Source organism: Heterodontus francisci, chromosome 32 (genome assembly GCF_036365525.1).
Source record: "Heterodontus francisci isolate sHetFra1 chromosome 32, sHetFra1.hap1, whole genome shotgun sequence".
Classification (NCBI taxonomy): Eukaryota; Metazoa; Chordata; class Chondrichthyes; order Heterodontiformes; family Heterodontidae; genus Heterodontus; species Heterodontus francisci.
The window spans coordinates 29,131,185-29,157,354 of record NC_090402.1 but is presented as its reverse complement, the minus strand read 5'-3'; the positions used below and the strand labels follow the sequence as shown (position 1 = coordinate 29,157,354).

General features: G+C 38.9%; 1 protein-coding gene across 5 annotated transcripts in view; it reads left to right on the top strand.

The window, feature by feature from the left end:
* The window catches only part of cdk5rap2 (CDK5 regulatory subunit associated protein 2), a 126,165-nt gene that overhangs the window by 33,254 nt on the left and 66,741 nt on the right, over positions 1 to 26,170 (top strand). For 4 of the 5 annotated variants that reach the window (XM_068012577.1, XM_068012578.1, XM_068012576.1 and 1 more), the window contains exons 1-10: positions 13,588 to 16,100; positions 17,414 to 17,548; positions 17,806 to 17,925; positions 18,093 to 18,185; positions 18,300 to 18,518; positions 20,745 to 20,915; positions 22,248 to 22,364; positions 24,228 to 24,365; positions 25,356 to 25,535; positions 25,931 to 26,125. In XM_068012577.1, the coding sequence (XP_067868678.1) occupies positions 15,042 to 16,100; positions 17,414 to 17,548; positions 17,806 to 17,925; positions 18,093 to 18,185; positions 18,300 to 18,518; positions 20,745 to 20,915; positions 22,248 to 22,364; positions 24,228 to 24,365; positions 25,356 to 25,535; positions 25,931 to 26,125 (2,427 nt within the window). In that variant the 5' untranslated portion in view covers positions 13,588 to 15,041. Of the gene's footprint in view, positions 1 to 1,972; positions 2,097 to 6,385; positions 6,553 to 7,325; positions 7,483 to 9,888; positions 9,943 to 13,587; positions 16,101 to 17,413; positions 17,549 to 17,805; positions 17,926 to 18,092; positions 18,186 to 18,299; positions 18,519 to 20,744; positions 20,916 to 22,247; positions 22,365 to 24,227; positions 24,366 to 25,355; positions 25,536 to 25,930; positions 26,126 to 26,170 lie in introns of those variants that run through there. The other variant, XM_068012579.1, reaches the window with a different exon arrangement.

The following is a 26,170-nucleotide window of genomic DNA, read 5'->3' as shown; positions in this document are numbered from 1 at the left end:
GAAACCCATTTTAAGTATCTAATTAATAATTGCATATGCATGCTAATGATTTAATTGAGGTCGTGAACTAGGAAATGCTTGTGATTCTCAACAGCGTATAGGAACAGAATTGAAATGCAAAACAGTCTCTTTCAATAACTGTAGCTCAACTGTTTGTTTCAGCTTCTTCATATCAGGGTTTTAAAAGCTATAAAGAACTATTTGTTTTAAAAGGAAGTGCAAATCTTATCAGAAGGCAACGATCAAAAAGTTAAAGCAGTGCGGAAAACTAACAAATGAGCAGTCAAATTTCATTCCAGTGATGGAACAGTTGCGAGTAATCATGTTATGGCTGGGTGAACACTAAGACATCTGTAGAATATAATATTGATCTTTAACATAACTGAAGTCTTGTGTATTCAAATCTCAAGTATACTGTTCTAAACCACATTTTTTTTTCTCTGATAATGCTGCAAGTTGCAATCTGGATAGACCTAAAGAAGTGATACAACAACATATAACAGTCTTTTAGTAAAAGTGCATGTCAGAGGGGCTATTCAAGGCAGAAAGGAAGATGCTAGTCAGCCAACAGAGGAATTTAGGAGAAGGTAGAAAGAGCAGATCAGAAGTGTAGTTAAAGAAATGACAGGGTAGGCTTGACCGAGGTAGATGCTGACTGGCTGGAGAGCCTAGAACTAGGGATAGGAAGCATAGTCTCAGGAAGACTATTTCAGACTGAAAAATTCCTCCACTCAGTGGGTTGTGTATCTTTTGGAATTTTCTATTCCAGAGAGCTATGGATGTTCAGTCATTGAGTATATTCAAAAGATTTTTGGACTCGAGAAATATAGGGATCGAGTGGGAAAATGGAGTTGAGGTTGAGGATCAGTCTTGATCTTCTTGAATGGCAGAGCAGGCTGGAGGAGCTGTATGGCCTACTCCTACTTCTTATGTTCTCATGGAATATGTTTTAGGATATTTTTGAAAGCAGGATGGAGGCAGTAGGGTGAAGTTGTTTTGGGAGGGAATTCCAGAATGTGGCCTCTGATGTGGAGCAAGGGGTGTGGGGTATGAGTAACAACCTGAAGTGAGAGGTACAGCGAATCCATGCAGGGGAGTGCAGCTGAGGAAGATTACTCTAATAGAGGGGAGTAACAGGAGGAGTTTTAAGATGAGAATTCTGAAGTTGATTTGTTGGGGCACAGTAGACTATTGGAACTAAATTAATATCATGGTATGTGGAAGAGTAATTGAACAATCATTTTTCTCTATATAGTGGTCCACATACAGAGTAATTCTCCCACTACCCTATAATTTATCAGCTCAATTCTGATGAGTAAGACTCTTGGGGATAACTGTTTTGACTGGTCAACTCTGTCTAAGCCTCAAAGCTGATGGCTCAGTTGTAGCACTCATCTCTCTGATTCTGTAGGTTTTGGATTTGTGGCACTATTTGAAATACACCTTGTTGTCCCATTTGTAGGAGAAACTGCTTTCATCTTTTGTTGAACCTTTTGCTTTACATTAATGATTATTGATTGCTGAAGTTGCTACATAACATGTAGTTGTGAGTATTTGGATATAGTTGCCTCCTTGTTTTGGTAGAAGAGGGATAATTAAGGTGTGGATATATACATAACTTCTCGGTCAATTTTTTAAATCTTCGATTCTGCATGCTAAGGAAATATGAATATATAGGTTATTTGTAGATACCAAATTTGAACCATCTTTAACTCTACAATGCTGGTAAATTTTTAAAACATGATCTTTTCTAATAGAAAATTTTTACCAATATATTTTTGGTTTAATTTTTTTATGTATTTTTATCCAATTCCAATTTTTCTTCTAACAATGAATGACAAAGGGAAGAAAATCTTTCAGGAACACAAGTGTTCTACCCAAAATGCATGCCAACAGTAATTGCTCATGCCAAATTTGTAAAAATGGAAGAGACTTCTAATGAAAGTTTTGCTGTTTAATATTAATACAACAGAAAAGCTGTGGAAAGTTTGGCTGGCAACAATGATGCAGAAATTCAGCGTGTGAAAGATGGCGCTCAGAAGGAGGTACTGCAGGTTAAACAGCTCCTTAGTAACCAGATCCATCTCTTGGAAGAGGTGAATATGTTTCATTTTTTAAATCTATTTAAGCCAAAGATGTTTGGGTTAACAAACTTTTTATCTATTTGGTTATTGAAGTGGTTAATTTTTTTTAGAAAAATACTGAAAATATTTCATTTAATAAAAGAAAATCGATTTTGTACAGTTTAAACCTTTTGTTTTGACAATTACAATTTGAATGTCTCTAACTTCTCCGACATCTAGTACTGGATGAGCATAAATTTCCTCCAACTAAATATTGGACATACTGAAGCAGTTGCCATCGGACCATATCACAAACTTCATTTCTGAGGCTAAACCAGATTGGTCGATTGGATTGAAATCATAGAAAAATTACAACACAGAAGGAGGTCATTCAACCCATCATGTCTGCGCCGGCCGAAAAACTAGCTGCCCATTCTAATCCCACCTTCCAGCACTTGGTCCATAGCCTCGCAGGTTGCAGCACTTCAGGTGCATGTCGGGTACCTTTTTAAATGAATTGAAGGTTTCTTCCTCCATCACTGTTCCTGGCAGTGAATTCCAGACACCCATCGCCCTCTGGGTGAAAAAGTTTTTCCTCATGTCCCCTCTAATCCTTCTACCAGTCACCATAAATCTGTGTCCCCTGGTAATTGATCTCTCCGCTAGGGGAAACGGGTCCTTCCTGTCTATCTAGGCCCCTCATAATTTTGTATACCTCAATTAAGTCACACCTCAGCCTCCTCTGTTCTAAGGAAAACAATTCTAGCCAATCCAATCTTTCCTCATAGCTGCAACTTTCAAGCCCTGGCAACATTCTTATAAATTTCCTCTGTACTCTCTCCAGAGCAATTATGTCCTTCCTGTAATGTGGTGATCAGAACTGTACACAATATTCCAGCTGTGGCCTAACCAGCTTTTTATCCAGTTCCTCCAGCATTACATCTATGCTTTTGTATTCTATACCTCGGCCAATAAAGGAAAGCATTCCGTATGCCTTCTTCACCACTCTATCTTCCTGTCCTGCCACCTTCAGAGACCTGTGGACATGCACTCCAAGATCTCACTCTTCTACCCCTCTCAATATCCTCCCGTTTGTTGTGTATTCCCTCGCTTTGTTTGCCCTCCCCAAATGCATTATCTCACACTTCTCTGGATTGAACTCCATTTGTCACTTTTCCACCCACTCAACCAAACCATTGATATCATTCTGGAGTCTATAGCTATCCTCGTCACTATCAACTACACTGCCAATTTTTGTGTCATCAGCAAATTTCCCAATCATGCCTCCCACATTTAAGTCCAAATCATTAATATATACCACAAACAGCAAGGGACCCAACACTGAGCCCTGTGGAACGCCAATGGAAACTGCTTTCCCTTCGCAAAAACATCCATCGACTCCTAGCCTTTGTTTCCTGTCACTGAACCAATTTTGGATCCAACCTGCCATGTTCCTCTGTATTCCATGGGCTTTCATTTTACTGACCAGTCTGCCATGTGGGACCTTGTCACATGCCTTACCAAAATCCATGTAGACCACATCCACTGCACTACCCTCATCAATCCTCCTTGTTATTTCCTCAAAAAAACTCAATCAAGTTAATAAGACATGACCATCCCTTAACAAATCCATGCTGACTATCCCTGAATAATCCTTGCCTTTCTACGTGGCCATTTATCCTATCTCTCAGAACTGATCAGACTGACCGACCTATAATTATTTGGCCTATACCTTGCACCCTTGTTAAACAATGGTATAACGTTTGCATACCTCCAATCCTCTGGCACCTTGCCCATATCCAGTGAGGATTTGAAGATGATCCTCAGCGCATCTGCTATTTCCTCCCTGGCTTCCTTTAACAACCTGGGTTGCAATCCATCCGGCTGCCATATGATTGCTGTCATATTTGACCCCGAGATGAGCTTCTGACCACATATCTGCACCGTCACTAAGACCACCTAATTCCATCTCGATTAACATTGCCCGACTCCACCCCTTCCTCAGCTCATCTGCTGAAACACCCATCCATGTCTTTGTTGCCTCCTGGACTTGACTACTCCTACAAACTCCTGGTCAGTCTCATATCTTGCACCCTCCATAAACTTGAGGTCATTCAAAAATCTGCTGCCCATATCCTAATTCTCTCCAAGTCTAGTTCACCCATCACCTCTTTGCTTGCTGACCTGCATTGACTCCCAGTCCGATAATGCCTTGATTTTTAAACACTCACCTTTTGTTTTCAGATCCCTCCATGGCCTTACCCCTCCTCTGAGATCTTCTCAATCCTCTTGTGCATTTCCTGGATTTTAATCACTCCATCTTTGGCCATGTTTTTTCACTCTCCCTCTTTCTCCCCCACCCCTACCCCTTCAAGAAACTCACTAAAGCTTGCCTCTTTGACCAAGCTTTGGTCACGTACTTGCTGTAAGTTTTTGTCTGGTTATGCTTCTGTTACGTGCCTAGGGACGTTTTACTACGTTAAAGGCACTATATAACTGCAAGTTGTTAACCTTATTGCTGGTGCATTATAATTTTCTTTTTGAATTTTTTGTGCTCATATTAAGGAAGAATGTTGGCATAAGGTAATGAAATAATTTCCCATTTCTGCAGTGTCAGCAATAAGCACTGTCATCCTTGGTATAGCTCAGATCAGGAGTTCTCAACCTTTTTGTTTCTGAGGCCCCTTCCTATGCTTTTTTTAAAAAATGTTCCATGGATCTCTGCATAAAAAGTTATTTGATTATGCATATATTTATTATTTCTGTTTTACTTAGTTTGTTTCACTTAACAATCAATCGTATGGTCACATTTATCTCCAGTGTTATACTGAAGGGGTGCTGCATTGAGAGAGGTTGGAAACTAGAGGAGGGAAGTGAATAAGGAGCTTTTATGTCCTTCCAACAGAGTGAAGGAAGTTTTTTTTTTAAAGTCTTCCTTAATGTGGACTGTTGAATACACTGGTGTTGTAGAATACTTCAGATATTCTGTTTGGATTTCAATGTACTGTTGTTTAGGGCCTGATTAATTTAGGGTAGCAGGGAATTCGGGATGCTCTTGAGATACTGCATCAGTGTTGAGCATTCAACAAGTACTTTCATGAGTATGAAAGAATCCAACAATGCTTGTGATATTTAGTTATATTTTTGAATGAGCAAAACTACCTCTAATATACACAGTCATTAAGTCTGTTTATTATGCAGATGATTTAAAACCCAATCGTATAACCCCACCTATTCAATCAATAACTGGAAATTCAATGCAATTTTATTTTTCCACTACTGTCAAGTCAGAGATAAACTAACAGAATATGACTTGAATCAGGCCCTAAGCCCCAGCATTACTGGCAAGCATTGGAGTGAGTGGGTGAAAAGAAGACTCTCTCCCATGACACTCTATTGTTAACTGTTAGTTATTTATTATTAACTGACTGCTGCTCCTTACCGAATAAATTGAGGAAATCTACTATCTTTTTGCCATTGCTGGTCATAACCTCAATGTACTTACTTCCTGTTAGTCCTGGTGTATCTTTCTCTACTCCAGATCACCCAGTCTTGCCATGTCTGAAGCATAACAACATTCCCTTACCTGACCCCATCTGTAATCACTGCACTGATAGGCTTTGCATGCCCCTCCAAAGGTCCAAACAACCAGATTGGCCACACCTAACTTTGCAGCTATGTGGCTTAATGACAGCTTCTGAACAGACATCCCTGTCTTCCAGTGGGAAGTTTCCATTTTCCAAATCAGCAATTCTTGTGTCCTTTGCATGAGATTGTCACCTCACTACAGAATAAGTAGTGCTGTGTACCTGCATTCAAGAACTGGGCTCAAACTGCTTGTTCATTTCGCTTTACAAGATCGAGAAAACTTATGTTGTTCTGGGCCTTGTTTTAACCCCGCAGCCAGAAGTGAAAGGACAATTTTCCAACTCATTGAACACAAGTCCACAGTCCTGAATTTCCGTGGGACTTGTTCTGATGTCCTGCCGTAAGTTCAGTCTGAGGCTTGTGAAATGTCTGTAAATGGCTACGTACCTGTTTATGTGGGGATTCTGCTTTTCTTCCGCAATAGTTACAAGGGAGATCAGGATAAACCCCATGAAAATTCAGGAGCCCATCATTTCCTTTTTAAACAAAACTGTTTTTGAAAATCATTTTGCTGGACTTTCATCCCCATTGGGCAACAGAATTGCCATTTTCTTTTATGCACTGTAATATGTGAAAATGCATTTTTTTTTTTGCTAGGTGGGGGAAAGAGAAAATGTGTATTTGAAAATAAAATTTACTGGAATAAAACCATTTTTTCCCCTTTCTGTAACTAGGATGTTAAAACCACCCAGGCAGAATTGGAAAAGATGGCTGCCATTGCAGAGCAGGAGAAGATTCGGAGTATGAACTTGGAGAAGCAGATGCTGGCAATAAACAACCAGAACCGTGTGGGATTGCCTTTGCCCCCAGAACAAAGCAAGAACCGCACAGAGACTGAACAGTCAGTTGTTTCAGATTTTGGTTTTCCAGTGTCAAAACATCCTTTAAAAAGGAATGGGTTAGATTACACTATGAAAGGCAGGAAGTTTCTGCATTATAGAGAGGATGGGTCAGTTTACACTACAAAAGAGAGAGGTCAAATTACACTATCAAGGGGAGGGGCCATTTATACTAAAGGCTTGGGGTTACATTACACAGTAAAGGAGAGGGAACAGATTGCACTACAGAAGAGTGGGCTCAGATTACACTATATAAAGAGTTCTAAAGGTTAACATAGATACAGCAAAAACAGCAAGGAATTAGGAAAGCAAATGGTATGTTAACATTTATCACAAAGGGATTGAAGTGCAAGAGTAAAGAAGTCATGTTGCAGTTATCCAGCATGGATTTGATGGGCCAAATGGCGGCCTCGTTTGCCAGAATGACTCGACTCATGTTTCATTATGTCCTGATAGTTTAATTGTTGCAATATTTGAATTCTGATAAATGCATTGCCAGTTTTGCTAAGAAAATGCACACTTGCATCTGAATTTACAGCTCTTGTAAAGGAGCCTAAGTGTCAGTGTTTCACAAGGAATAGTTAATATGACATAAGAGAAAGTAATTGTGATATTCTGTTCAAAGCACAATTCCCAGTATTGGAAGCTAATCAATAGCACAATATTCAATAAATTCAGGAGTTAGAGTATCTGGCAATTTTCCCTCACACTTTTCATGTAATGTGTGGGTTTCACTTTGCAGAATACCATGTAAAGTTGTGCTAATAATTTTTAGGCTAATTGAGCGGCTAAATGAGACCATAAAGAGCAAAGATGTTCTTATTGATCAGCTTCAAAATGAAAAGACAAAGATGCAGGACAGCAATGTGGATCCTTCAGAAAAGATCCAGGAACTTACTGAGGCTCTTCTGAAGAAAGCTGGTGAATCTGAAGTAGGTGACGTCTTAATTCTTTGTTCATACTAATTTCAATAGAAAATTCCAATGTGCCATTTACTTGAAGTTTTTATTCAAAAATATTTTGTTTCAACTTGGCCATTATGTCATGATTTTCTGTTTCTGTGCTCACCAGCCCATAATATTCCATGAATTTGCTTTAATAGACCGCAGGATAGAAGACTGGCAATTACAAAAGCAGTATCTTTTTGTTTGACTCCTAAATAAAGTCTGAATATGCAAAGAGTGGAAATTTGTCGCTGTTTTTGGATGGAAGGAAGAATCACTTTAGGGCTGATTTCACAAAGTTCACTGGTCTTCCTGACATCCTGAAAGAGCACTCTTCTTGGGACCTGATATTTTAACAGATTACAATGCTTGTATCAAATTCATATAGTCAACATTTTTTTGGTTTGCAAGATAAAATAAGCAGGCTTGGTTTTACTTCCTCGTAGATATTGGGTGTATTGCCAGGGACTTAAATTGGTACTTGCGTCTTTCACCACTAATCATGTTTCTGACACCAGCTCATACTATCTGGAGGATGCACTGAGCTGTTGCCAGATATCTCTTAAATGAGAGGGAGAAAAACTGGAAGATGAAACTCCCTAGAACATGCTGGTACATCACTTGGAAATCTGCTGTTGCATGAAGGTCAAGAGACTTGATGCTGCTGTCTGAATTGAGCAATAGTGTAGAACATAGTGGCAGGGAATCTCTAAAGAAGGGAGACTACTTTAAAATAGTCTTTAAAAATCCAGTATTAGAATGTTACTGTCTTTCGTGATGACACACTCAAAGTTAGGTTTTAAAATACACATTAGTACTTTTAGGAATATGTTCTTATAACGCATTATGTAACAGTACAGTATATAATCGGATCTCACGGTACTGCACTCCAACCAAATATTGCCTGCTGGAGCTGTCACTAGAGGGGCTGATAAGTGGCAAGTAACATTCGCACCACACAAGTGCCAGGCAATGGCCATCTCCAGCAATAGAGAATCTAACCGTCTCCCTTTGACATTCAATGGCACTATCATCACTGAATCCCCCACCGTCAACATTCTGGAAGTTACCATTGACCAGAAACTTAACTGGACCAGCCATATAAATACTGTGGCTATCAGAGTTGGTTAGAGGCTGGGAGTTCTGTAGCAAGTAACTCACCTCATGACTCCTCAAAGCCTGTCTGCCATCTGCAAGACACAAGTCAGGAATGTGACTGAATACCAGTTGCCTGGATGAGTGCAGCTCCAACATCACTCAACACCATCCAGGTCAAAGCAGCCTGCTTGATCAGCACTCCATCTACCACCTTAAATATTTGTTCCCTCCGCCACCGGTGTACAGCGGCAGCAGTGTGTACCATCTACAAGATGCACTGCAGCAACTCGCCAAGGCTCCTTCATCAGCTTCTTCCAAATACATGACCTCTACCACCTAGAAGGGCAGCAGACACATTGGAATGGCACCACCTGCAAGTTCCAGTCCAAGCCACGCACCATCTTGACTTGGAAGTATATTGCTGTGCCTTCACTGTGGCTGACTGGGTCAAAAACCTGTAACTCCCTTCCTAACAGCACCGTGCGTTTACCTACACCAGATGGACTGCAGCGGTTCAAGAAGGCAGCTCACCCCACCTTCTCGAGGGCAATTAAGAATGGGCAACAAGTGCTGGTCTTGCCAGCGAAGCTCACATCCCATGAAAGAATTAAAAAAAAAAAGTTAGAGTTGCAATTGTGATAGTTTTATCATTACTCATACTGTTGATCATTCTGTAATAATATGGTATTTTTGTAAACTTGGTGAAAAACATTCATTTGTTAATATAAAAAATAAACTGATAAATGAACAAAGTGCTTTGTTTGTTTGATTTGGAAAGATCATTTGGTAAATTTTAAATTTTGAATAATAAACTGATAGAGTTGTATATAATCAAGAAAGAATAAACATTTCTATCAAATAGAGGAAGCTCCATTGAGATTAATATACAAACCAGAAGCAATATCTGCACTCATTGATAATAGAAATCTATCTATCTGTAGGTCAGGAGGGCCCAAGCCACCTTTAGGATTTCAGTAGGAGGCTGGTGAGTTGCTGCAGTGCATCTTGTAGATGGTATGCACTGCTGCCATGGAATGCTGGTGGTGGGGGTAGTGAATGTTGAAGGTGATGGATGGAGTGCCGATCAGGCAGGCTGCTTTGAGTGATGTTGGAACTGTGCTCATCCAGAATTCTGTAATATCAATTGGGTCACCACACTGGTGGATAACTAACTTTGCTTTGTAGGAGCAGTTAAAAGAATTATAGCAGATGAATTTTCATAAAATATATTAGAAGTTTCATTTTTACCCGCATTATAAATAACTTCTATCCCCCTCATTTTCCCTCCTTAAACAGGCCCTTCGAGGTGAACTTGGAAATGAGAGAAACCGTTTTGAAAAGGAAATGCAGGTAAATTGTCCTTTTATGTATATTTTGTCAAATAAAAAGAAAATTAAATTTTTAGTATGCAATTGAACATGCCATCACTCAGGTTATTCATACTTTTACATGTCTCTGGTAGGTCTTGTGACTCAATGCTGACTGGAACTGAAATTGCTTTATTCCTGCATCTTAATTGATGTCTCTGCTCTGGGTTTTGCTTCCTTCTCAGTTGTATTTCTCCACTTTTATGTCTGATCAGTCATAATTGTCTAGCAAATGGCATTTGACATTCAACTAATGCTTGTTCAGAATGGGAAATTTTCAGGAACTGGGTCAAATAAATAAAATTGAGTGAAATCTGGCTTGTACATTTCATTTAGCAACAACATTGCTAGGTATTGGAATCTCTGGGGCCCTTGCATTTCAATGATCTTTGTTCGGTATCTGACACTAACTGGTTGTCCATGAGTGATCTATGATATTTGAATAGAAATTATTACAGCTGTGAAACTTTTCCTTGCTTTTGAAGTTTTATTTCTTGGAATGAGCTGAACATTTCTGCTGCCTTTACATTGTATATTTTTGTGTAGGAAATTGAGAAACCACGACAGCTGTTTTGAACATTTTATTGCAGGAGTTAAATTAGTGTGTACAAACTTGGAAATTGAAAATATTCTCTGTCCCACAAAAACTACAGAAATAAATTGCCTAAAACCCAGGATCATTTAAAGACTAACAATATTCAGGAGGGATTTCCTTTGTTGAATTGGCAGTATCAAAAATTGTTGCCAGACATGGCAAGGTTTTTAACTTTCTCCAATACTGCATCTACTTTTAGCATACAACACACTTGATAACTTTCCTGGCATCAAGTTATGCATTGCTGTTTCTGGATTACAGTTGCATTCAGTTTCTCCATAAGCCAAGCATTAAACTGTGTTTTCAGGTTTTGACATTAGACATGGTTATACTGTTGAGACAGAATATCTTCTTTGTTTAACTGCTATTCACACTCCTTATCTTGAAAGGCTGATGCCTTGCAGCTGTATTGTATGAGTTTCTGTGAGTGTTAATTGTGTTTGTTTTTCCTGCACACAGTTTTACATTTCTGTGTGATTTACTATCTGACTATTAAAGTATTGTTTATTTAAAAACTGATTGATTTTGTTCTACCCCCAGTAGCCTGGTAGGTAAATGTATCTCACAGTACAGTATCAGACTATTCAGACCCAGGTGAGCTAGCTGACCTTCGTTGAGGTCTATCTGGGACGGTATGGGGAGTCAAAGAAAGACGACTCTGCCAGAGCGCATGTGTCTATTTGCTATTCAGGATTCCTACTGGGAATACATACACATAGATGTCCATTGAGAATAGGATCCAGCTCACTACAATGCCTATCTTCTTCTCTTCTTTGGGCCTCCTTATCTCGAGAGACAATGGATATGCGCCTGGAGGTGGTCAGTGGTTTGTGAAGCAGCGCCTGGAGTGGCTATAAAGGCCAATTCTGGAGTGACAGGCTCTTCCACAGGTGCTGCAGAGAAATTTGTTTGTCGGGGCTGTTGCACAGTTGGCTCTCCCCTTGCGCCTCTGTCTTTTTTCCTGCCAACTACTAAGTCTCTTCGACTCGCCACAATTTAGCCCTGTCTTTATGGCTGCCCGCCAGCTCTGGCGAATGCTGGCAACTGACTCCCACGACTTGTGATCAATGTCACACGATTTCATGTCGCGTTTGCAGACGTCTTTATAGCGGAGACATGGACGGCCGGTGGGTCTGATACCAGTGGCGAGCTCGCTGTACAATGTGTCTTTGGGGATCCTGCCATCTTCCATGCAGCTCACATGGCCAAGCCATCTCAAGCGCCGCTGACTCAGTAGTGTGTATAAGCTGGGGGTGTTGGCCGCTTCAAGGACTTCTGTGTTGGAGATATAGTCCTGCCACCTGATGCCAAGTATTCTCCGAAGGCAGCGAAGATGGAATGAATTGAGACGTCGCTCTTGGCTGGCATACGTTGTCCAGGCCTCGCTGCCGTAGAGCAAGGTACTGAGGACACAGGCCTGATACACTCGGACTTTTGTGTTCCGTGTCAGTGTGCCATTTTCCCACACTCTCTTGGCCAGTCTGGACATAGCGGTGGAAGCCTTACCCATGCGCTTGTTGATTTCTGCATCTAGAGACAGGTTACTGGTGATAGTTGAGCCTAGGTAGGTGAACTCTTGAACCACTTCCAGAGCGTGGTCGCCAATATTGATGGATGGAGCATTTCTGACGTCCTGCCCCATGATGTTCGTTTTCTTGAGGCTGATGGTTAGGCCAAATTCATTGCAGGCAGACGCAAACCTGTCGATGAGACTCTGCAGGCTCATCTCACACTCTTCAGTGTGAGATGTTAAAGCAGCATCGTCAGCAAAGAGGAGTTCTCTGATGAGCACTTTGGTGAGATCAATGAAAGCAATGTGGAGGGGCATCTGTTGTTCACGGCATTTCTCCTGTATCTGACGAAGGGAGAACAGCATGTCAATGGTCGATCTCTCTGCACGAAAGCCACACTGTGCCTCAGGGTAGACGCGCTCGGCCAGCTTCTGGAGCCTGTTCAGAGCGACTCGAGCAAAGACTTTCCCCACTATGCTGAGCAGGGAGATTCCACGGTAGTTGTTGCAGTCACCGCGGTCACCTTTGGTTTTTATAGAGGGTGATGATGCCTATCATAGTCAAATAAATCACCAATTTCACAGAAGAAAAAATAGCTACTCTTAGAGAGGTGTCAAAGTACATAAACTTATTCTGGAGGAATGGGTCTATCTTCTTTAGTTTCTCCCACCCCCTGCCTATTCTACTTTTTATGGTCTAAGGTTGATTTTTGAAATTCCCTACTTACTTTAGGGAACATGATTATTTTGTATGTGCAGGAATAATCAAAGCTGGGACAAAGCATTAAAAAAAAACCCCACCAGATTTACACTTAATTATTTTCACCCAGTGTGCCCTGTGCAAATCTAATGAACTTTATTCAAAATAAATTACATATATTCAATTTTAGTTTTGGCACCAGGGTCCATAAGCCTTGAGTAAACTTCTGTCTGAGGAATGATGTGCCACTGATGCAATACATGTTTATAGATCCTCTATTAGTAATTATCTCTTGAAAACATGTACAATTTCTTTTTGGTTTCTAAGTTGGCATTCTAGAGAGTATTATCTGTGCATTTAAACTTCATTTCCTTTTTGGTTTTTAGTGTTAGTATAGTCATGAATTATTTTAAATTTATTTAAAATTTGTCATTATGCAGAAACCAGTGGGTTATTTCAATCTAATCTACATAACTAGACAGTCTAGCTGTGAATACAGGGAGATCAAAACTTTACAACTACTTTTATTGCCCTGTCACTTTGCATTGTCGGTGCACTCATCCTGTTTATTGCAAGACTGTACCAGGTAACCTTGGTTCACAGGGGAGTCCTGAAAAACTGCCTTTTTAAAATAAAGCGTTTTTCAGGGTTGAATTCTATCTGAGTAAAGGAGCACATCTAAGAAGTAAATGTCAAGTGGAATTCAGAATTAAATTTATAGCTTGGAATGACTTATTCAGTTTCTCGGAAATGATTTGCATTAGGTGCACACCAAAAACTGCTTGTGAAATTGATTTACCATTAAGCAGATGGACAGTGTGATTGGAGGAGAGCATTTGTAACTGCACAGGATTGTTAGTCCGACGGCTCTTGTGTGAAATCCTGTTCAGGAACACAGTTGGAGATCTGGTGCAGACATTTGTATTTGTGATGAAACGGCCAAAGTAAACTTTCCAATCTTGCAGGCTGTGGGCGTTCTTGTAAAGGAAGTTGCTAAACCAGGAATTAAGTCATCATGATGTCTCCACTTCAAAAAAACAGCCAGCCAGTCACTTTTTTTTAAAGACTGCAGAACAGAAAGCAGTACTGCAGAATAGAAAGAAAAACAAATGGAAATTTAGATTGGAAAAGATTTTAGACCGATCGATGCCCACTAGCTGCATGCAGAGGCTCAGTTTGAGAATGAGGAAATGTTAATGATGATCCTGAATCTGGGATGAAAATTACTCTGTATTGTGTGTGTTAATGGCTACCTAGAATGTTGGAATTTAATGTTTTTTAAAAATTGGCAATATATTGACGAAGAAAATGAATTCAGTGTAGTCTTGTTTGTCACATGTGTGATGCAAGTTGTTCACTGACGACTCTACCAACAGGAAACTGGTGGTTTTTCTAAGGTAGCGTGCTACCACTTGTAGGCTAAAGTAGGAAGACAGCCTGGTTTTACAGAAGTCATCATTTTGAATTCCTGTGGCAGACAATTTTTTTTTAAAAAGCTCCATGCAAGCTTGGTAACACAAATCAACAGCTATCAAACTGCTTAACTTGCACTTCCTAAAATACTTGTCATTGTGCACTGAACAAAAAGAGAACTAGGAGTTTACTGGAAGACTGGAATTTGAATTTGATCTGTAATGGATCACACTGAAGCAACAAGAGTACTTAATTAAATGTACTGTTCTGGTGACCACGTTTATCACTTCAATTTACTTCTTGAAGTAGTGAGCTGATGGGAGTTTTCGCCGAACAGCAGTAATTGAACAATTCAGCTACAGGTTGTAGTGATCTGCGTTGGACAAAAGAAATCTCACCTCATTGGGAGAAGACAAACGACAGCAGCCTGCAATGCTACTTGATTGAAGGTCATGTTTCCTGTGTCTTGCCTTTTCATATTGGGATTATTATTGAAATGAGGATTTGTTTCTTCACAGAATGGTAACAAAACATCAGTTCAAACTTGATATGTTCAAATCAGTAATGAGTAACAATAAGAATTGGTAGTTAAGAGGTATGTGCTTAAAAAGCTTATGAAAGACTGATGACGATCCTCCTTCATCACTGAAAAAGTGCAGTTGATCACCATAGCAACTCTTCATACAGCTGCAACCGGGCCCTTTTTTTGTTTTTTGAAATTTATGTGAAGAAACAGAATCAGAAAATGTGAAGAAAGAGCTTTGTGCTATTTGAAGTTGGTAACTTAATCTGTAATTTACAATTCAAGGACGGCATGGTGAGCAGTTGTGCTTTTTAAGAAGCGTGGAGCTTAATTTTTCAAAAATGAAGGGCCTTTGTCGAGTGTGTGCCAGTGAACTCCAAGGGAATCAGCGTCGCTGGATTTTCCAAACCTCTGGCAAACGAAGATTGCAGATTGTTCTTTCCTCTGTATTGGGTTATACCATTAGCCGTGATGGCCAAGGAGAGTTTTTGTGCAGTAAATGTGCCTTTATGTTGGAAAAGGTATTAAAATATGACATTATTATTTCTCGTGTTAAGACTGTTGCCAGTGAGAGGCTGCAGATGTTGACGGCAGAGAAAGAACAGTTAATTCAATGTATTGTGCACTTATACTTCCGGTATAATGGAAAATCTAAAATTTCCCAATATAAAAAACACATCTCCACTGAGGATGCAAATCGACCTTCTTTACAATACAGCATGCTTCTACAAGATGAATCTGTTTTATCAGAATTCTGGACACCAGGAAGGAGCAGTAAGGAAAGCTTGGGCTGCTCCAGCTGCTGGCGTATGTTCACTGCTGGGCACAGGATGAGGACGTGCCTCTGTTCCGATTCAAAGCGAGTAGCAGACTTATTCTGTGACTTAGTCTGTTCTATCCCTAGATTGACCATGCGGAGTGGATTAACAGGAAATGTACATCCATCTCTGTCAAGCAGCCAATCACAGAGTATGTGCTTTGATTTAGTACAGAGAAGTCCTACCACTGCGGCAAAGCAGGCCAGTCATGCCCATTCAAGGCAGCCAGTTTGTACAGACAATCTGGAAACTAAATCAATGATGACATTAAATTCAACCGGGATTGATTGGATAACTGATGAAGAATCTGAAAAGATTCAGCTGAAATCCATGTTTGATTGTAGGATGCTAACTGAAAATTCTCCCTTAATGAGACAATGTATTGCAAATGCAGTTCAAGAAATTAAGGATATTGAATACAAACCAGTGCCTTTCTTGTCGAAAAGCAAGATACCAAAACGTGTGAAATTTTCTACAAGGAGACCAGCATCAGGATGCAGCATTGCAATGGCCTTGCAAGAACCCCATAACCTTAATGGTGCAAAATCTGTACAAGAGGTGTGGGAGGAGCTAGGAGCTGAGGTAGTTGATGCCAGTAGTTAAGTCTGTCTTGTCTGTCTCTCCAAGTGTTGTTGTATCTAAAATGAATTACTCATTTTTTTATTGTGTCTAAAATTTAATTATTACTCCTTTTACATGTATGTGTGTGTTTTTTTTATCAACTCATGTTTTAGCATTCTTATTGTCGACATTTAGAAATTTAAAATGCTTATGTAAATACATAATGGGAATTTGCAATGTAAGCTCTTACCTGTCGGGGGTTTAGTGTTGGGCTTCTGACCAGTGGTGGCTCTGTAGTTCCTCTCCTTTTGTCTCCCAACTCCCCCACCCTCTTGGCCTCCTTCACCTCAAGCTCAGTTCCTCAGACCGACCTTCAGTTTCTAGCCTCAAGCTGCCTGTGCCCTTGATAATCTCATTTACCCATTTTGCAGCCTTCTCTTGTATCCAGAAGGCTCTCCCATTGTTTTCGGGTGTTACAGCCTCCTATGCCCTGTACATGACCTTCTCTTCCCCCCCAAAAGTGACTCCACTGCCTCTTCTGTTCTTATTCCCAGCCTTCTTTGCCCCTCTCAGCTGCCCACATTTTTGCACACTCTTCAAATTCTCACCCCCGCCATACTCTTCTCTCCTTCAGCTTTCTTCCTGTACCTATTGTCTAATCACTATACTTTTTCTATTTAACTTTTTTGTATGTCTGTCTTTCTCCTCTACTTTCATAATGGGAAGGCAATGGTGTAGTGGTAGTGTCACCGGACTAGTAATTCAGAGCCCAGGCTAATGCTCTGGCGACAAGGGTTCGAATCCCACCATGGCAGATGGTGAAATTTGAATTCAATTAATGTCAATTGTTGTAAAAACCCATCTGGTTCACTAATGTCTTTAGGGAAGGAAATCTGCTGTGCCTTACTGGCACAAAAAAATCAACTTTAAAAAAAAAATCCAAAAGGTACACTCAAATCAGTAGCATTGACCAGCTTCATCCCATCAAGGTCAGAATCATACAAATTACTCCAGACTTCATAAGACAGTGCTATCACAAAAACAAATTCGTAGCAGCAAAGAGAAAAACATGTATATGTCATGACACAAAGCAAAGATGCAGAGAAATTGCAAGCACACAATGGGAGATGGCAAAACAAATAGCAAGGTAATGTTACTCGACATGAGCAACACCAAGGGAGATCTACTATTACACAAGGTTAACTTTCTCATAATTACAATGCCGTCTGAAGGATGTTGGATCTTCTCTGCCATTTGAATAATTGAGTTTAATAATTTCTAATATATTATTACCTTACAAGGACATTGTATTTTCTTTTTGTAACCCCTTACAGAACCTGGTTGAGAAACAGAGACAACTTGGACAGCTGGAAGTGGGAGCCAAGCAGCTAAAGGCTGATCTTGAGGTAGCTGAAACTACTATTCGTGCTTTGCAAGAAAAGCTAAAGGAAGCAGATGGTGCAAATAAGGTACAAATTCAAACCCTTTTTTGTTAAAGCCCTAAATTATACAAATATACTTGTTACTTTAAATTACTGTGCACCTAATTTCTAATTGTAAGGGACATGTACAGATTATTTAGAAAGACGTTCTTGAAAGTCAAAAACGGTTAACCAAACAAGTGCATTTATAAGCCATTAATTACTGACAGGAAATCTGTTGGGTCATAATATAATTCCAGTTTTCAGCAACTCTGACCTAATTTTACCATCCCACCAATTTTCAGATTCTGCAAGAACATGCTGATGAAAAGGAGAATGAGCTGGTTGCTGAGAAGCAGAACAGTCTGAAACGAGATAAAACCATTCAAGGACTGACTCTGGCTCTGAAGGCCAAGGATAAAGAGGTATGGGGCTCAGTCAGTTGAATACCAAAGGTTTCTTCATCACAATCAGGTTTTTTTTGTAATTGCGTAAGAGATATCTTGCTTTAGAGCTGGGATTTGAAGCTAATCTGTTAAATAAATGCATTTTCACATTGTTTACTCTTTTTTTTTCTAAAATCTTCAAACAGATAGAGGAGCTTTGTCATGAAATTGAAGATCGAGATAATGCTCTGTTAAAAGCAAGAGATTCTGTACATAAAGCACAACTGCAGAAATTTCAGGTAAAGGGCAAAAGTGGTTAATTATTTCTGCAGTTGTCTTACTATTTGGCGTTTCGGTAAATGGATTTCTCACTATAAAATTCGAATTTTGAAAGTGTTTTTTTTAATATCCAGGGAGCAGAAGAATATCAAAGTCTCATGACTGCGAAAGAAACCGAGCTTGCAGAGTTGCGTACAGATCGTAATGGTAGAGTAATGGAGATCCAGAAGTTGCAAAGAGCTTTGAACCGGCGAGAGCAGGAGCTGAATGACCTAGCTGAAGCAAAAGGTCAGCTAGAAGAAGAGATGGAAGTGCTGCGGCTTCAAAAAGCAAAGGGTGACAAGACTGTTAATGTTAGTGTACATTCTGTAACTCTATAATTTTATCTAAAGTTACCTTTCAGTAAATTGTTTGCTTGTGTTATGTTTTTGTGGTAAGAACAAAAGAACTTGAACTTGTATTTCTCCTTATTTGGTTTCTCAAACATCCCAAAGTGCTTCATGTACAATGAATTACTTTGAAGTGTAGTTCCTATTGTGTGAAGATGGAGAACTATTTTTGAGGTAATCAAGTTTCTTCAGAGGTTTTTATAATTAAGGTTTTTAAAATTAGTGATTGCTTTACTGTAGTTTTTTTCATGCCCCATATCCTTTTAATAATGGGGTGCTAAATCATATTCCGGTGTGGCACCTTTGTCAAACATCCACTGAAAATCCAGACTCAATTTACAGCATTCCCTTTATTTATATGCTGATTTCCCTAAAACAAAAAGTCAACAAATTAGTAAATTATGACTTGCCTTTCACAAATTCATGCTGAGAAGCCCATGTGTTTGCAAGTGTTCATTAATTTCATCCTGCATTATAGACTGTAGAAAAATACCAACAGTTGAGGTTAGACTAACTAGCCTATAGTTTTCTTATTTATTGCTTTTTTGCCCCCCATTCGTGAACAGTTTGCCACCTTCGAATCTTTGGTACAATTCCCATTTCAAAAGATTTAAAGAAAGTTCTGCTATCTCATCCCACTCTCCTTCAGTTAAATGAGCAACTTTAAATTTTTTTTAAAATTCAGGTTATTCCACTCTGTTCTGAAAAGTTCAAGTTCAAAATAACGAAGTTCTGAGGGTATTTTCACCTATGTATACAATTCATGAAACAAACGTTTAATTGGAATCCTATCACCTATGTTTACTTATTTAAAGAGAGTGAGCTAGCGACATGAATAGTTTGACTTTTCTGCATCCTCTATACTCTCTCTTTGCCAAGATTATGAATATATTTTGAAGAAAAAATTCTTGCCACCTCTCCACTGTACTTAAGGGTATTGTATCCTTTATTTCTGAATGGGAAACTTGTTCAACAATCTCAAAGAAAAATGTCTAGATTCATAATTTTAAATTCTAAATATTTATTTGCCAAAATGAGGTAACTTCTTTATTTGTTCTTGGGATGTGAGCATCACTGGCAAGGCCAGCATTTTTTGCCTATCGTAATTGTCCTGGAGAAGGTGGTGATGGTGAGCTCCCTTCTTGAACCGTTGCAGTCTGTGGTGTATGTACATCTTTTTTTCCCCAAAAATATACTTTATTCCTAAAACTCTGTATATAAAAAAAATCATTACAAACAGTTCAAAACAGTTCCAAGTTGACATTTCAGAAATTGCAAAGGAAATCGGTTTTCTTCAATACAGAAGTGAGTTGCTTCATAACCCTTCCATTCCATTTTACATGCCATGTACATTTTACAGCAAACCCATATTTGGTCTAGACAGCCCGAGGTGTTTCCCATGGGTCCAGCCCCTCAGTTCACTATGGCGGGAGGACCTTATATGGTGGTCTTTCCCCATTGAGCCTTTGCGGCAGCTGCCCCAAGCTTTACTGCGTCCCTCGGCATGTAGTCCTGGATCTTGGAATGTGCCAGTTTGCAACACTTGGTCATGGACAACTCTTTGCGCTGGAAGACCAGCAAGTTTTGGGCAGACGAAAGAGCATCTTTCGCTGAATTGATGGTCCTCCAGCAGCATACAGTGCTTTCCTTTTGCAGAGATTTGGTATAACTGAGTGGCTTGCTAGGTCATTTCAGAGGGCAGTTAAGAGTCAACCAAATTGCTGTGGGTCCGGAGTCATGTGTAGCTCAGACTGGCAGATTTCCTCCTCGAAGGACATTCGTGAACCAGATGGGTTTTTACGACAATCTGGTAGTTTCACAATCATTAATGATCACGCATTTTTTTCCAGATGTATTAATTAAATTTAAATTCCCCCAGCTGCTGTTGTAGGATTTGAACTTGTCTCCTGAGCATTAGTCCATACCTCTGGATTACTAATCCAGTAATATTCTCATTATGCTACCGTTCTCCCATTTCCCCCAACCCAATACAGATAGTATGTAACGTTTTCCCTCTTTTTAACATTTTAATGCCCTTGCAACATGTAAAAGAAAGGCAGAAAATCCTTCTACTAACATTGTGTGGATTAATTTTTAATGCCATGACAGTTGCTAATGTGGAATAATTTCTGTGTGTACAAAACATTGCAACAAATAGTCTAAAATTCCTGTCTGTTTTGCTTTCTGCAGGATATTCAAAATCACATTCAGAAACTGGGTGTTGAGTTGACTGAGAAGGAGCGTGCAATGGAGCACAAGTACCAAACTCTGTTGATTGAGAACAAGCAGAAACTGCAAAGCCAGGAACTAGTCATTGAGCGACTAACAGACAGTTTAAACAACAAAGATAGACTGCTCCAGGTGTGGACCAGAAAACAAGCTATTGTAGAAAAATCTAATTGAAAAGAATTGGTAGTATAGGTGGTGATTTATGCTTTGACAGCTTTGAGTGATGCAAGTTAAATGTTTAAAATAAAAGTTTTTTGATGTCTAATTTGAAGTATTACTAGTAAGTAATGCATCAGAAAATAATTGCTATAATGTATTTTGAGCTATCAGTTTGTTTAAAGAGTTGCATTTAAACTCAACCGAATATTTTAAATGAGTTGAAAATAAAAGGACGTCTACTTTGGCTATTTATTTCATTTGCAATTTTGGGAACTGATTCTTATCTGTTTATAGGTTAGCAGAATTGAATCTATCGATATATCTTTGTACCATAATGAGAAATGACATCTAGCTAATTGAATGATGTCGTTAACACTTCGAATAGAATAAAATGTGGTTTGCATTGTAGCTTCGGTGTTCATCCTTGAATTTTTTTTCTCAATATTGGGCTGTATTTCTCTTTTCTTCCAGTCTCTGCAGCTTGATTTCATTTAACTGAGTACAGGGCAGTGGTCACTTATTTCTGTTCTTTGGTTGACTGCCATTAGTTAGAGAAAAATAACCTGCAGGGATTTCTCTCACCCTTACTGTAGGAAAGCATTGGGCCTCTACCAATTGCTCCTCCCTGTTGCTGTAATTGAGAATCTTTGATACATCCATGTCCAGTGCTCTCTGGTGCACTGTGCTGATTCAGTGTTCTGTGCCACTATTTTTATTTTACTTTATTCAAAATTCTATGGTTTGTAATTTTCATCCAGGCTTTGTTATCATCAGCACTGTATGCTTGTGACAAAATTATAATTGGCAGAATTACTGTGAGCTCGAGAGCAAAGATCACAGTAATATCAATTGATGAATTTATAAAGGAAGCTGCCTGAAGTGACTTGAGTGGGATGTGGGCAGTGGAGCTATTTATCACATTTCACTGCTGGACATAACATTTTATTTATAAAACTTGTATGTTTTAAAATAGTTAATTTTCTAACCTGTGAAAGCTAGTTAATACTACTTTAAGCCTTACTATTTCTGATTCATATCCAAATATATTAGTGTAGATTTGATCTTGCAACCTTCAGATTTATATTCTATTTGTAGTTGAATGGCACCAGCCTGTTGAGCTAGTATAGTATCTCTCTTTTTTAAGTTACTCCTTGGAAACCTTATAACCTAGATAATGTTATTAATTAATGGCAGGTGTCATTAATTAAGAGCATGTCCTTGTCTGTTTTTTATTGCCTGTAATTATACAGAATTGATACTGATCACTACCTTTTTCTCTTGTGTTTCCCCCACCCCACCCCCAAGGATTATATGGAGCTGGCAAAAGGAGTTCAGCAAGGAGGGGATCAGAGTCCAAGTGGAAAGGATGCTTTACTAGTTAAACTGCGTGATCGTCTAAGGGAGAAAGATCGGGCTCTTGAGGTATTCTCTATTTTAGCAAATTAAGCACAGATATGATAATGAATGATGCATTGTAATTAGTGTTTGTAGAAATAGAATGCCAAAAATTTATTTTGAAATTGCAATAACATAACAGCACAGTTTTTGAGGCCTACGGTCTAGCCACAAAAATACAAGATTTGTAACTGCAAACTTGCTTTTCCCCATCGTCTGTGAATAGATATGTTGTATTGCAGAGTCATACAGACCAGGAGGATTGGAGGTACAATCCCAAATCTGTGGTCAGTCCAATGATCTCTGCAATGGGAATGCTACAAGTTGGCCTTTAGTGTTGCCAAACTGAGGAGCCCAAGTTTAAATGGGGATCCTGCATCTGATCGGCGCCCTGCTAGAAAGTACTTTGTTGGTGTCAAATAAAAATATGACTTGATCAGCTGCAGGATCTCCATGGTACTGTGACCACTTATTATCTTGGCTTTCAGATGCAAAAAGGCCATCCGGGTGAGATGGTGGGCAGAAGTAAAGTGATGGAAGGTGTCATCAACAGTGCCATCAAGCAGCACTTGCTTAGCAATAACCTACTCAGTGATGCTCAGTTTGGGTTCCGCCAGGGCCACTCAGCTCCTGACCTCATTACAGCCTTGGTTCAAACATGGACAAAAGAGCTGAACTCAAGAGGTGAGGTGACAGTGACTGCCCTTGACATCAAGGCAGCATTTGACCGAGTATGGCATCAAGGAACCCAAGCAAGGAACCCAGCATAAGTTAATGTCTTCTAAAAAGGATGGGAAAATAGACATCAGTTGATGTGTCTAACCTTGAAACAATTATTAAAATCTGTATTGATCTCTTTTGAAATACACATGTGACAAAGATGTATGCAAATACAATTGGAGACCCATACAATATTCTATCAAGTACAGTCATCAGATATAGTAGCATAGTGATTGTTACTGAACTTGTAATCCAGAGACCTTGATTAATCTGGTGATGAGAGTTCAAATCCCACTTATAGTTGCTGGGGAATGTAAATTATTTAATTAACTCACATCTGATACAAAAATGGTAAGATCAGTTATGGTGACCATGAAACTACTGGATTTCTGTGAAAACTCATCTGGTTCGCTCATGTCCTTTAGGGAAGGAAGTCTGGCCTATATGTGACTCCAGACTTTTTATTGGTTGTTGGAATGTGTAGGCGTTGCTGGCAAGGCCAGCATTTATTGCCCATCTCTAATTCCCCTTGCGAAGTTTTTGGTGAGCTGACATACTCATAACTGCCCTCTAAAATGGCCTAGCAAGTCATGCAATTGTATTCAAGCAGATGGCTATAATATATGCTGGTGTTACCCTCAATGTCCACATCCCATGAATGAACTTTTTAAAAAAAAAAAAACTAGTGTAGGTAATTCTTTTAGCTTATGCAGACTGGTCTGAACATTTGGCTTTGCAGCTAGCTGCAGTTGAAAGAAGCTGCTATTTTTATATTAAGTAGGGGAATCAAAGCCTAAGGAGGGGAAGGACAAAATTCGACATAGTCGATGGCTTTAGGGAAAATTAGCTGATTGATTCACTCTGAAGTTGATTTAACACCAATAGAAATGTAGTCATTACCCAGAATGCTTCAGTGATTATGCCATTTCTGTACACACTTGAGCATCTGTCGATTCAGTTTTCCTGCACTGAAACTTATTAATTTTTCCCAACCAGTGATTGATTTACGTTATTGGTGCTGTATTTTCACAAAAATTCTCAAGAAAATGCTAATCAGTTCTAATTCTTTGTATCTATTTGTTTTACAGAAGGTACAAAATATATGTTGCTTTTATTTCTCTGTATTCAGTATAATCATTTTTTACAATTGCTCTTTTGTAAACCCTAAAGCAAGCCATTGATCAAAGACATGCAGCTGTTGATGAAAAGGAGAATGAAATTCAACAGCTGCATCTAGCTTTGAGAGAAAGGGAACATGATTTTGATAGACTGAAGATTCTCCTTGCCAACAATGAAGAAACTATTAATGTAAGTTTACTTTTAATACAGGTTGAAAATTATATATGCTCTACAAATAAGTTCGTATGTAAATTTTTTTAAAAATCCTACAGTTATTTTCTCTGGACATATATAGGCACAAATTGTACTTTGGTGAGGCAAGAAGTGGTTTGTTAGCATGCTGCTTCTGTCCATCAGTATGTACCTGTCTGTATCTTGATAGTTTCAGAGAATTTAAATATTGAGTAAAACATTGACTTGTAAATTTGCCTGTAAGTAGTATAATATTTTCACATAAATTTAAGAGTGAAATTTAAAATTTATATGTAAAACAGACCTACTGTAGTCAGTGAAGAGCAACAACTGCTGTAGAAAAGTCTTACTTGAAGCAGAAACATGTACATACCAGTGTTGGAAAGCTGTTCACAGGATTATACCCTGTGGAGTGAAAGCCCAAACATGAAGGGCAATGTACAAGAGAAATGAGAAACTAAATGGACACTTCATTTTGAACAAAGGGGTTCAGCTGAAGTCTGCTAAGACTGGTCTCCATCTACAAACCAGAAATCATTCAGCTTACTTTTTCACTGTGTTGCAAAATATTGTTTGGACTTCAATTTATATTCCATTATGGATAAAATATATTCTGAAGTAAGTGTGTGGCACCATTGTAGTGGTGTCAAATGTATTTGGAAGTCATTTATTTTTAAAAAAGGTTAGAACATTTACTTAGATTGTTCTTATTCAGCTTCTAACAAAGTTAGCTTACCAGCTGAGTGTCCTTTTAAGAATAAAGCTTGTTAATTATCTGGAGGACATTGCAAGACCACATTAATATGATTTACTTTGTTTATAATTGCTCTGGCTTACAGTCACATTCCCAAAACTGCAGAGTTTGAAGAGACTTCTAGAATGTAGTATTGTTTTCCAAGTCATTTCATATGATTGTTCTTTTTGTGGTAAGTGATATTGCTGTACCTAAATGCTCTTTTTAGTAGTTATTTATTTATTTATTTGAAGCGCCTGGATGGTATGATTAAAGAAAAAGATGTGGAGCTGCAGCATCTGGCAAATACATGCAAAAACTTGCAAAGAGTAAAACAGGATTTGGAGGACAGTCGAGCACGGACACTCCGTGAGAAGGATGTCATTATTTCACAGCTACAGCAGTCTCTTAAAAATAAGAATGAAAATTTGGAGGTAATTAATCTTTGGACCAAATTGAAGATTCTAGAAATAGGAATCTGAACAGACATTTGTGCTACACAGATCCAGTGTAATATTGTGAAACTAGGCAATCTATAGGGTAATTATAACCTGCCCAGCCATGCTGTAGTATTCTTTTTTGTGAATTTATATTCCAAGTTTGATCAATAAAGTTTTTTTTAAAAAAGCAGTTTTCAGATGCTAGTTTGATGCTATGTGTGGGTGTATGTGTAAATATACAATGTAGTTTTTCATCCCACTTCATTAATTTCTTGGGAATCACAGTAGCACATCAATTATTTCAGTTGTTTTTCTGGGTAATTACTTATCAGTGGATGTAATAAAAGGTTTTTAACTGTAATATCTTGCAATATGTTTTTTTAATCCAGGAGATGACAAACTCACTGCTGAGCCAGACTCAATGTGACATCAAAGACGTGGCAGAGCAGTTGAGTCAGCGCTTAAAGGTAAAGGAGAAGATGCTGGAGGATGCTTGGGCAGAGAAAAAGCAGCTGAGTACGGAGCATGAGAAGGAGATTGCGGAACTATTAAACACGATTAACAGCAAGGATCAGCTCTTCAAAGTATGTGGGTGGGAAGAAGATATACTTTTATAAGTTTAATTTCTA